We start from the raw sequence: 12704 nt of genomic DNA, 5'->3' as shown, positions 1-12704 counted from the left end.
TGATTCTGAATCAAGACATAATAAAAATATAATTTAAAATGCTCATAGTCACAATGAAGGAATATAATAATATATACCTGTTTTCTCAATAACTGTGCATTAGTTAAATGATAATACAGTAACTGCGAATGAATTTGTGTCTAAAGATGTTGAAGCTTGTGTCTTGGGTACACATCCAGCAACCTTTCTCTCTTGCCCTCTGGGGACAGGAGCTCGGACTAACTTGTAGTAATAACCTATTTTCTCAAAGTTATTATAGGGCTTTAATATATATTTATGTCTGCTCAGCTCCCTCTGTGTGCAGCTGCTGGGATGCATGCTATTTCTGTTTCTTTTCCTTCTTTTGTCCTTGTCCTTGAGATTTTTAAATAACATTTATTTATTTATTTATTTATTTATTTATTTGAGAGAGAGCATGAGAGAGTACTGGGAAGAGCAGAGAGAGAGGGTGAGGGAGTCTTAATGAGAGACTCCGCACTGAAGGCAAAGCCGGACACGGGGCTGGACTCCACCATCCTGAGTTCATGACCTCGGAGGATATGAAGAGTTGGATGTTTAACTAACTGGGCCAACTAGATGCCCAGTCCTTGTCCTTGATCTTAATCCCAAGGGACATTCTTCCTCTCCCCTCAACACTCTTTCTCTTTTTCTTTCTGTTTCTGTCTCTCTTATTTGGGATCATAGACAGTAAAAATGACATCTTTGCGCTATCTCCCCTGTGTGTGAGAAACTTATTACTGGTGGAACAATTTTTTCTACTTTTCTCTCTCACATCTGACATTAATGGCGTTGATGCATTTGGAAGATGGATAGTATTTTGGAGGTGTGGCTTCTGCTGATTTAATTAAAGGAAGTTTATCTCCACTTTTATTGATTTATTTTTATTCTTCTCTATTTTAATATTCTCTTAAAAGAAAACTCTACAGAATTCATAAATTTAGTGGCATACACAGTGATAACTATCATTAGGGATGATCCACTGATTACCTATACACCAACCTTCATACTGTCATGTTTAGCCAAATGTCCCACCCATGGGCTTAGGGATTCTCACTTATGAAGTGCATAGAATAATAGACTAGCAGGAATGGATTCACTGGCCATCATGATGTTTGGAAGGAGGAATATTCTGATCTCTCCATATATTATAAGTCTGCATATGAGAGGAATGCTAGGCACATGACAATCAAACATTTCAAAAGTGAGCCAAGGGAAATTTTATTTTTTTAAAAGATTTTATTTATTTATTTATTTGACAGAAAGAGAGAGACACAGTGAGAGAGGGAACCCAAACAGGGGGAGTGGGAAAAGAAGAAGCAGACTCCTGGCTGAGCAGGGAGCCCAATGTGGGGCTTGATCCCAGGATCCTGGGATCATGAACTGAGCCGAAGGCAGACGCTTATGACTGAGACACCCAGAGGCCCCCCAAGGAATAATTTTTAATTTATTTTATAATTAATATTTTTAGTTATTTTTTTAAAAAGTAATTTTTATTTCTCAAAATGTATCAAGAGAATTCTCCCAACATTATTTGTGTGCTTCTACTTAACACTTGCACATACTGGGTGCACAATAAATAGACATAAAAATGAATATATTGGTAATTGTGAGAACCTAATTACTCTGTCACCTCTTTTGACCGGATTGATTGGTTTAGCGTGGTGGAAATACATACTGAGTGCTGCTTTAAATATTACTTTCTTGCAAGCATAGTGAAACCAGAATCAAACTTCCTAAAATTTAGTTCACTGAACACTAATACCACCTTTTTTGTAGAATAAACTTTAAGGTCAAAAGCTTGGGAATTTGGGGTTAAATATCTTTACCTTTGTCACTATTGCATAGGGGCTCTAGAAGATGGCATAGAATTCCAATAATTGATTCCAATGTCATCATTCAATGGCTTCAGTTGATCATTTGAAATTATTTTCACTCACTTAATTGACAATCATAAATTAACAGAATTGTGGGGAAATTTGGTGTGTTTTTTTTCTCTTAGCATAAATTACATGCCATTATTTCTAATTATTTATAGCCAATAGCCTAGAGTAATATCCCTTTCATCTATAATGAGAGAAACTGATGATACATAAGAAAGGACATTTATGAAAGCAATATCATGAATTTTAAATATTTATTGTAGAGAATAATGTGTCATTTTATATTTTAGTGATTATCTAATACTTTTTATGATTATCTAATACTTATATAAAAATTATAAACTACAATAAAATTGTAAATTGCTACTCATCATTAGGTACTCTACCAAAATACTTGAAAAAAAACAGAGTGTTAAACCACAATATACCCATGGAAGTGGTCATTACCATTTTCTGCCTTGAGCCAATGGACACTTACAATTTTTTAAAAACCCAAGTCATATTATAAATAGATTTTTAGAAGAAATGATAAATATAATGAAACAGTAAAAAAATAATGACAAACATAATGAAAAATGATTCAAATTTTTCAAAAGAAAATAGGGGAAACAACCTTGCATCACATAAATCCTGGCTCTGAATCATCGCAGAAGATGAAAGAATACCATCAGGTATCTCTTTAGCAAAACCTGGTTGTCTGGATCTTCCTGTTGAGTGACTAACTGAAGAAGACTATCATATGTCATTTTTCTTTAGAAATATATTGCTAAATCAATATTTCAATTTTTAGAAAATTCATCTAGATTATAATCATCTGAAGAGTCATTGTTTGAGATTTTAGTTTTACGATCAAGTTACTCATTATATTATATATTATATTATGATCAAGTTAATCATTATATTAATCATTATATTAGTTTTGAATTGAACTGTTATGGTTGTCACTTGTCATAGGTAGCTACTTAAGTTTTAAATAAAGATAGATAAATTGAAGAATTTAGTTCCTCAGTTATCCAAGCCACATTTTGAAAACTTGACAGCCTCAGTGACTGTGGAAACTGTATTCAATAGCACAAGCATAAGATATTACCATTATTACAGAAAGTTCTATTGGGCAGAACTTCTACAGAGTGGTCTTGTCTCTTTCTTCTCATCTTCTCAGTTGTGTAGTGATTGTGAAATATCTTCTTCTGTCAATTTTTCCCCCTTTGCCATTAAGGTTGAAAAATAAAGAAATCTGTATTCCCAATTTTACTCATTTAAAGCTAAAAGAAGATTGGAAAGATGGTCTATTCAATTTAATCTTTCATATTATTCTAACCCCGATGTTTTCTTTTTTAATTCAAAATGCTTTTTTGGGAAAATGATATAATTTTGCAATATTGACTTAAATTTTTTCCCCTCTGTTACCACCATATCTTTTGACTGCACTTTTATAATGTAACTATAAGGTTATATATAGTTGCTTTTGTCTGACTTTTATTATATCTTAATATTCTGAAGCATGGTTGTTTTTAAATCTCAAGTACAATATCTTACATAGGAATGCTTAAGTCTTAGAAGGAAATGTGTGAAGGACAATAGAATGTAAAAGATGAAGAGAGGAAAACAAAAAAAAATTCTTTTCAAGGGGAGTCTTTTGTATACAGCAATAATCTGCAAGAATTATAGGAAATTGATATGAATGTGTATAACTACCTACTCTGCAAAAGAAGAGAATTGTATTAAAGATGCTAAGTAATTTGACAAAGGTCATATATTAGTGTCTTATGCAACAAATTACCTCAAACTCAGTGCTTAAAACAACACAAATTTATTGTCTCATAGTTCTTTAGGTCAGAATTCCAACATGGGTCCTCATGGGCTAAAAATCAAAGTTTTGGTAGTTTGTTTTTGGAGGAGAATCCATTTCTTTGAACTTTCTAGCTTCTATAGGTCCAAAGTTTGTGGATGCCTTCCACCTTTGTGTGTGTGTGTGTGTGTGTGTGTGTGATTGTTTGGCATAGAGTTTGCAACATATATTTATAAATAATTGGAGTACAAAATAATACTGTAGCATTTCATGGTGTGGTCCCAATTTCTTCCTTCAGTCCCTTATAATATCATTGTTCATTTTACTTTACCTATCTATCTATCTAATCTATAATAACAAAATACATTTTTTAAAAAAAATTTTTTGAGAGAAGGAGAACGAGCAGTAGGGAAGAGGCAGAGGGAGAGGGACAAGGGAGAGAGAATCCCAAGCAGGCTCCACTCCCTGCACAAGCCAGACAGGGAGCTCCATCTCATAACCCTGAGATCAAGACCCGAGTTGAAATTGAGTAGGCGCTAAACCAAGAGAGCCACCCAGGTGCTCCAATAACCAAAGACATTTCTATGATTTTTTTTTCAAATAATTTACCTGTTAGATTAACAATATCTTATGATTAACTTTTAAATTTTTCTTTACCGTTTTTTTCTTTATCTAGATCCAATTAATCAGAGAAAATCTTCATTTCTTCTCTTCTCTGAATAATAATTTTGCTGAATAAAGAAATATAAATTGGTGTGTGTGTGTGTGTGTGCTTTTTTTCTTTCAATATTTTGATATCTCGTTTGCATGGTTTCCGAAAACAAGTCCTATGTAATTCTATTCCTTGTTTATCTGTAGGTAAGTCGTGAGTTTTCCCCTTCTAGCTTCTTCCAAGACTTTTTCTTGTATTTGTTTTTTGCAGTTTGAATTCATATGCCTTCCTACGAATATGTTCTTATTTATTCTGCGTACTCTCTTCTGAGCTTGCTGAATCTATGAATTTTTGTTTCATTAATTTTGGAAAATTCTCAGTTGTTAATTATCCAGATAGTCTTTCCGTTCTTTCCTCTATTCTTCTGCTATTCTCTTCTCGTTACACACATATCACACTGTTTATAATTGTCCCATTGTTCTTGAATATTTTGTGGTTATTTTCATTCTTTTTCTTGTTTCTCAGTCTGGTAAGTTTCTTTTCACCTATCAGCTATCTCACTATTTCTAGACTATTGATCCGATGTGGGGAAGAAGGTGCATTCCTTAATCCTATGATTCGCTTTCTGTCTTCTACTGAACCAGTGTTCCAGGGCTGTGACCTTCACAGGTGGGGAATTTCCCTTTCCCATAGTTTTAAGCTCTGGTGAAAATAGTTTCTTTTTTTTTTTTTTTTTTTAAGATTTTTTATTTATTAATTTGACAGAAATCACAAGTAGACGGAGAGGCAGCCAGAGAGAGAGAGATAGGGAAGCAGGCTCCTTGCTGAGCAGAGAGCCCGATGCGGGACTCGATCCCAGGACCCTGAGATCATGACCCGAGCCGAAGGCAGCGGCCCAACCCACTGAGCTTGAGGGTAGTCCTTTATAACGAGAAGAAAATGGTCTGGAGTATTTCAAAATGATTACTTTGCCTCTCTTCTGATCTTCACCTTGAGAAGATCAGAAGAAACGTAACTCACGAATGTATGCCCTGTCTCTCAAACTTGGCCCCAGGTGTTTTGTTTGTTTGTTTGTTTGTTGTTTTTAATTTTGTTAACATATAATGTATTACTGACATCTCGAGTACAGGTGCCCCTGGTGTTTTTAAATCTCAAGTAGTCTACATTGAGCCTTCAGCAATTTGTTAATAGTGGCTTATCTTTGACCTCAGTTTTCTTATAGATCTGACAAAAGCTGTTGATTTACAGTTCCTTCAGTTTTTTCTTTGTTTTGAGGAGAGTGTGAGAACCCTTATAGGTCAGGACTAGTTTCTTTCAAAACTAGGAAATGGCTAGAGTCTTTCTCAGGTATTAGCATATTAACATCCTAGGGGAGGCATTTTTCTACTACAGGCCCCAGGCTTATAGGTCAGAAAAGTAGGACTATAACATAGGTTCTCTTCATTCTAGGCCATCTCTTTAAACACTTTTTAAACTCTTTTAAAAATCTTGTTTTTGGGGAGAGGGACACTTGAGTGGCTCATTTAGTTAAGCGTCTGACTCTTGATTTCAGCTCAGGTCATGACCTCAGGGACCTTAAATGGAGCCCTGTGTCTTTATAGGGCCATGCACTGGGCATGAAGCCTGATTAAAATTGTCTCTCCCCCTCTCCTTCTCACTCTGGCCCTCCCCTATTTTCCTGCTCCTCCATCTCTTTCAAAAAAAAAAAAAATATATATATATATATATATATATATATATATTTCTCTCTCTCTCTCTTCTTTTTTCTCCCTCTCCTCTTTTTTCTCCATCTCTCCTTTTCTCCCTCTGTCTCTTTCTCAAAACTTTCACAATTATTTTCTAATTTAGGTAGCATTTTCTTTTGCATGTGACACTATTCTTACTGAAACTATACAAATGTCATTTCTGTTTGGAATTTAGTTTCTCTGCCTAAGATGATCCTGGATCAAAGGTGTCTCAAAATTATTCCTAATACTTAGTATCAAATTCATATGGTGCACACTTACTTGAAGGTTATGCTGAATAGTTTACAAATGGATTTCCCCTTGAAACAACCATGCTATGTGAAATTGAAAACAAACTTGTATTGAAGATGTACAAACTATTATTATGAACCTTATAGAGATGTGAAAATAATGGAAATAAACAATGGGTATTTTTTTTTAAAAAAAGGAAACATTTTACCAGTATGTCCATGTTTCTGTGTATATACATGTAAGTTCAGACACACTAGTGTGTTAAACTCCACTGGATATAGCATCAACATTTCAAGTGATGTTGGTTAGTTTCAGTGATTCCTACACAGAAACAAAGTCTCAATGAACAATCTAATATTATTTATAAAAGAGAAGATAACAAGTTTGTAAAGCAAACTTCTTCAAAATACATCAATATAACCTAGAAATATATAGCATGACAAAAAAAAAATATTGGGGGAGGGAAAGGCTGAATTTGCCTAAATTGTTAGTACATTTTGAAAAAATATAAGTCTTTGGCATGCGGCCCAAGTCTAGGTCAATTGGATATTCAATTCAAGTTGCCATCTGCTAGATATTTTTGAAACTGATGTAGTATAAATTTATATTTAAATACATTTTAGTCCTCAAAATGCTCATACCACAAAATCACCATTTTGACTGGCACTAATTAAAATCTTTGTCGAGCTGCCTCCGCAGAAAGACCAAGAATTGAGTATAGTAACAATGCAACTAAATTAATGGCCTCCTGTGATGGACATCTAGGGCCAAATATTCAAAGGGCATCTACTACTTTTTCTTCTATGATGGCAGGTTTGAGCTATTAATTTCAAATAATACAAGCATTGCCAATCCTTTTTTAACAGAACAAAAGGATGTCAGTGGAATATTTTCCGAAGTTAGAGAGTCGAAGAAAGTCATTTTACTATGGCTAAATTGCATGGCATCAGCCACACAAATCAAAAGGCTGTCTCCAATGGTTCTGGGATGCAAATCTGATTTTCTACAAGAATTTGAGAATAGTAGAACTACGTACAGAGAGAGTATAAAATTCTATTATTTTTATTTATTTATTTATATTTTAATTTTCTTAAAAGACTTTATTCTTAATTGTGCAATAAGATCTAAGACAACCCTTCATTCTAGCTATAGATGGCAGTAGATGCTCTGACAGGAAAGCCAAATGTTTAAACACGAATGGAATTAAGGATCATCATTGCCTCAAGCACAAGAAACAGCTTGTTTTCTTGCCACATTTCTTAATAACACTATGGGAAGCCCTTCGCCATGACCTTTACTTTTAGCTCCTTGAGTTTCTTCTGTCCCTTTTTCTGTTTCTGCTTGAATGTCTTCTCTCTTTCATCCATCTCCTTGGACTTCTTCTTAGGCTGACTCAGGGATTTCTTCTTGTCACTCTCCTGGCCAGACATGGCACCTGCCACTCTGTGAGGATCTTTTTACAGGAAATACTCTAAAAGTAATAAGATGTATTATTTTAAAAAATAAATTTAACTGCACATAGTTTGTACTTTTAGAAAGAAGCTGTAAAAATCAACAAAAAACACAAGTATTGTTTTATTCTGTGCCTTTCCATAATTTTTTCATATAAAATAAAGCTTAAGTATGATTCATAAGTGCATAAAAATCTATAAATTTTGAACTAACATATTTATATAATAGAAAAAGCAGATATAGTATCACTATTAAGCTTACAAATAATGTGATAAATCATGCTCTTTTGGGACAAATTTTAGCTATGCAATTTGGAAGACAATGAGGAAAAATGACAACACTTTCAGGAGTTGAACAATTTTTTAAATGTTTTAGAAACATTATAAAATATATACCATAAAACTTTTTATAATCTAAAATTAAAACAAAAGGATTAAAATGTACTATTCAGTGCTTTCTCAAGTATGAAGGAAGAAATACTACAGACCATAGTTGTGGTTTTCTTTGGATATATCAATTTTTTTAATTTTAAATTTTTGTGTTTTGGGGCACTGGGTGGCTCATCGTCCGCTCAGGTCATGATCCCAGGTTCCTGGGATTGAGCCCCATGTCAGCCTCCCTACTCTGAGGGGGAGCCTGCTTCTTCTCCCCCACTTGGGCTCTCTAACTCTCTCTCTCTCTCTCAAATAAAGTCTTTTAAATAAAATCTTTAAAAAATTTATGCTTTTATGACATATATATGACAAATATATATCTTGTTAAGAGATAATTAAATAAATATGTTACCTACTTATTTTGTCTTTGATGTAAACACTGATACCTATTTTTGAACTTCTGTGGAAGATACAGGACTTACAGTATGAAAATATTAAAGGATTTAAGTGACTGCTTCTTCTAAGGGGTATTAAATAGTTTATCACCAAGGAAATAATTTGGCATGAGGATTCTATGTAAACATAACTAAAGTCTTTATCATCTATTTCATTATCTCTAAACATATTTTAATTATTTATCCAAAAGATAGTGAGGTTGTTATGAAGGACAAATGAAAGCACATAAATGAAGACATCTTGAACACTGGCTTTTGAGACCCTTTACAGTCTGATCTCAACTTGTCTATCTCTGTGGTTACATCTAACATTTTCCTTAAGGTAATCATTCTAGATTGTATCTTTATAGTTGTCCGATAAAATATAGGAAATTCAGTTAAATATGAATTTCAAATAAATGATCAAAACTCCTTTTATATAAATTTGCCTCAAATATTATATGGGGCATGCTTATATTAAAAATGCTGAGTAGAGTAGAGTAGAGCTGAGTAGAATAAAGTAGAATAGACTTAAGATATTGATCCCATGCAGTGCTTGAGATAGAGTTATACTATAAATAATTGTTTACAAAAATTCAAACTTAGTTTGAATTTTCAATTCAACTAATTCAAACTTAGTTTGAATTAGTCCTATACTGTTGTTGATTATATCTAGTAACCATAGCCATTGCTAATTTGGTTAAGCTTGGAACTGTGTTTCCCAGAGTCTCTTTCACTGTGTATAGAGTTGGTCAAAAGAGTTAGACATTGAATATAATTTAAATGATGAAAATGAAGTGGCCACTATTACCCTGTAGATCTCTGTGGTCAGATATGGTAACAGACAGTGTTCTTGGGTTTCAGTGAATTTTCTGCTTTCATCAGTTCAGCCTCTAGCTGCATCTTGACTGCTGATCTTGCGTGAGCAGTAGTGGCTCCAGAGGCTGATTGTGGCAAGAGCCTCCACAGACCTCTCCAGGAGCTGGCAGGGACATGCTTAGATCTCAGCTCTCCCTGCAAAAGCTCCAATTTACCCATCTGGGTTACACTCCATGAAGGCTTGTTAGTCTATATTTGTGTCTGCTCATCCAACCGATCTTAACTTCTCAGCTCCTCAATTATGGAAGACCTAATTCCTGTAATATCTATGACTTGCACAGTACTCATCATGGTTCTTTATCTCTGACTAAATTCAGATAATTATGAACAATGAAAGTGCCAATGATCTTATCTGGCAAGTTTCTTTTGAAGTAATTTGGTAAATGTTGCAATTTGCTTAGTGTGTATGCCACCTCCTTATGGGTCACATTTTGTAACTAAGTAAGGCTGCCAAGATGTGAATATACTTATAGTCTAGGGGCATCATTATTTCCCTGTAAGACAATTTTGCTTATGATTTTCCCAAATATTCATTTTTTTCTAAATTCTCTAAGAAGTCTGTCAAACCCATCATCTATGGATATACAATATGCCTTATTTAGCACCGTGGTATTCCATTCAACATTACTACTGATTAGGGAATTTATTATGCAGTAAAGGAAGGACAGAAATTGGCTTGTGCTTGGGAATTTTCTGTGTATTAACCTTTGATCTTAACCACCTTTTAAGTATCCTTGGCCTGAAGAAACAATGGTGAGGTTGGGGTCATGTTTCCCAGGATGCAGGATATGCTTTGAGTCAGTGACCCGGATATGATCTTATTTCTTTCATAATCTATATTCATGCATATGAAAGACAAGGCAGTGAAATGAGAGTGATTCTCTTATTATTACCCCTAGTGATCCATCGGCAAAAGGTTGCTTCCTATCATGAAATGCTGGCTGCTGTTTTAAAGAGAGTATCTCCTAATGGATGAAGGAGTAATGGAAAAGTACAATCTTCCTTAAACTGGTGGTTAAGACTACATTGACCATATTGAGATTCTCATGACCGTTAACTAATGGGCAAAGAAAAGAATTTTAGCATACCTGTTGGAGTGGCTTATTCCAATTTTCTGGAGGAATATTCTGTAGTAGAAAAAGTGGAGGGAATGTCTCATTCATGAGATCCTCTAGGACCCCTCTCAGAAATCCTTTTTCCTAAAATAAAAACTAAAGGAAAACTTTAATGACTTCATGCAGACATGACTATGAGCTGCTCAGACACTATAGGGATGTGGATTTAGGTCACTCCATGAAGTTAAGAACCATGACCAGCTGAGGTGGTTTCTGAGGTCAAAGGGAATATGGAATTGGGAATAGAAAAAAAGTTATAAATACCAGTGATGACCTTATGACCTGTGTAGAATTGGGGTTTTTATTAAGTAGGGATATTTATTCCTTGCTTTAGTGTGAGTGTATTCTTATATTTATTGAGCAATTATTTTTCTTGCTCACTGTCATAGTCCTAGCATCTAGCATAAGACGTAATGATCACAGTCAAATTTAGATCTCATAGGATATCAAAAGAGTAATGATACCTAGCTAGAAAAAGAATAAATGTGCTGTTTCATCCGGGTACCGGTGGCCGGTGGCTGTTTTGTTTTCTTGGCTGAAAACTAGGAGAAAGTGAGGCAGCCCCGCGCAGCGCGACACCGGGCTCGGGACCGACTGCACGGACGGGGCTGGACTGACCTGAAAAAAAATGTCTGGATTTCTAGAAGGCTTGAGATGCTCAGAATGCATTGACTGGGGGGAAAAGCGCAATACTATTGCTTCCATTGCTGCTGGTGTTCTATTTTTTACCGGCTGGTGGATTATCATAGATGCAGCTATCATTTGTCCAACTATGGAAGAGTTCAACCACTCATACCATGCCTGTGGTGTTATAGCAACCATAACCTTCCTGATGATTAATGCAGTATCAAATGGACAAGTCCGAGGTGACAGTTACAGTGAAGGTTGCCTGGGTCAAACAGGGGCTTGCATTTGGCTGTTCATTGGATTCATGCTGGCATTTGGGTCTCTGATTGCATCTATGTGGATTCTCTTTGGAGGCTATGTTGCTAAAGAAAAGGCCATCGTATACTCTGGAATTGCTGTATTTTTTCAAAATGCCTTTATCTTTTTTGGAGGACTGGTGTTTAAGTTTGGCCTCACTGAAGCCTTATGGCAGTAAGAGCATCCAGTTTGCTTCTGCTCGCAGCCCCGTGTGGGTTTTTTACTACTCACTCCCAGTTTTTTGTAATGCCATTTTTTAAACTCATTTTTGAGTGTAGTCTTCAGCTTCAATTTGTATAATACTGAAATCATGAGAACTTCCTATGTAAACAGCAGCAAAAATCTATTGTGTGCATTGGACTAACTTATAAAATGTTGAAAATACGCCACATGAGTAATTTTTATTAAGTTTTATCATGGTGTAATTTGTAAACATAAATTACAAAAAGAATTATGGATGCATCTTATACAAGCGTTTGTCATAGTCAAGGTCCAAAACTACAAATTAAAGTGCTCTGAAGATTAAAAAAAAAAAAAAAGAATAAATGTTACCTAATTATGGATAACGAGTGTTTAGGTATCTTTTAGATTGGCTAGTTAATTTTTCTGTGATATGAGGCATAGTTGCCTCATGCTGTGTGGAAGCAGATAATTACTATTTTCTGTATTTTGAAATATGTAGTTACAATAGGTGTTATGGATGTCAAAATGTGCTACCATCATCTTGGGTACTATTGTCTTCAAAACATATTCCCCAGATGGTTGAGTGATAGAGTTGGTCCATAGAGAAACTTGGTATTTCCACTACAGCAATTGATGTGTTTAGTTTGTCAGATTTTTCTGTAAGTCCCACTTCTTCCTTTGCCCCAGTGCTTTTGAAGAATTTATTAGGAATGCTTTCTCTGTACCTTCTACTCCTCCTTCCAGATTCTCATTTCCTAAGCTTCTCTCAAAATTGTACAAGCTGTAACTCTTCTAAGAAATCTTTAGCCTGTGTGGCATACCCTACATTGACTCTCAATAATCTGCCCCCTGATCGTCATTCCATACACCTCTTGAGTGTGTATGGAAACTGTGAGCTGATTCTAATCCATAGAGTATGTCAAAGTCGATGTGATGTCACTCTCCTGGTTGTGTTGCATTATATATGCCTCTCAGACTTTGTAGAGAGATCCTCTCCCTCTAGTGTTGAAGAGGCAGGATGTTATGACATGAGTTGCCTAAGC

The 12704-nt window shown here is 34.9% G+C and overlaps 1 protein-coding gene across 1 annotated transcript; it reads left to right on the top strand.

Annotated features, from left to right (window-relative positions):
- Positions 1-11069: 11069 nt before the first annotated feature.
- On the top strand, positions 11070-11694 carry LOC122902335 (transmembrane protein 50A-like). Its single transcript, XM_044241653.1, has one exon. The coding sequence runs from the start codon at positions 11183-11185 to the stop codon at positions 11654-11656; it is 474 nt and encodes a 157-aa protein (XP_044097588.1). The 5' UTR covers positions 11070-11182; the 3' UTR covers positions 11657-11694.
- Positions 11695-12704: the final 1010 nt, after the last annotated feature.

The sequence above is a fragment of the Neovison vison genome, chromosome 1 (genome assembly GCF_020171115.1).
Source record: "Neovison vison isolate M4711 chromosome 1, ASM_NN_V1, whole genome shotgun sequence".
NCBI lineage: Eukaryota > Metazoa > Chordata > Mammalia > Carnivora > Mustelidae > Neogale > Neogale vison.
This window is presented reverse-complemented; position numbering and strand designations above follow the sequence as displayed.

Coding starts and splice junctions, on each gene's coding strand:
- LOC122902335 (XM_044241653.1), top strand. CDS start 11,183: ATGTCTGGATTTCTAGAAGGCTTGAGATGCTCAGAATGCATTGACTGG.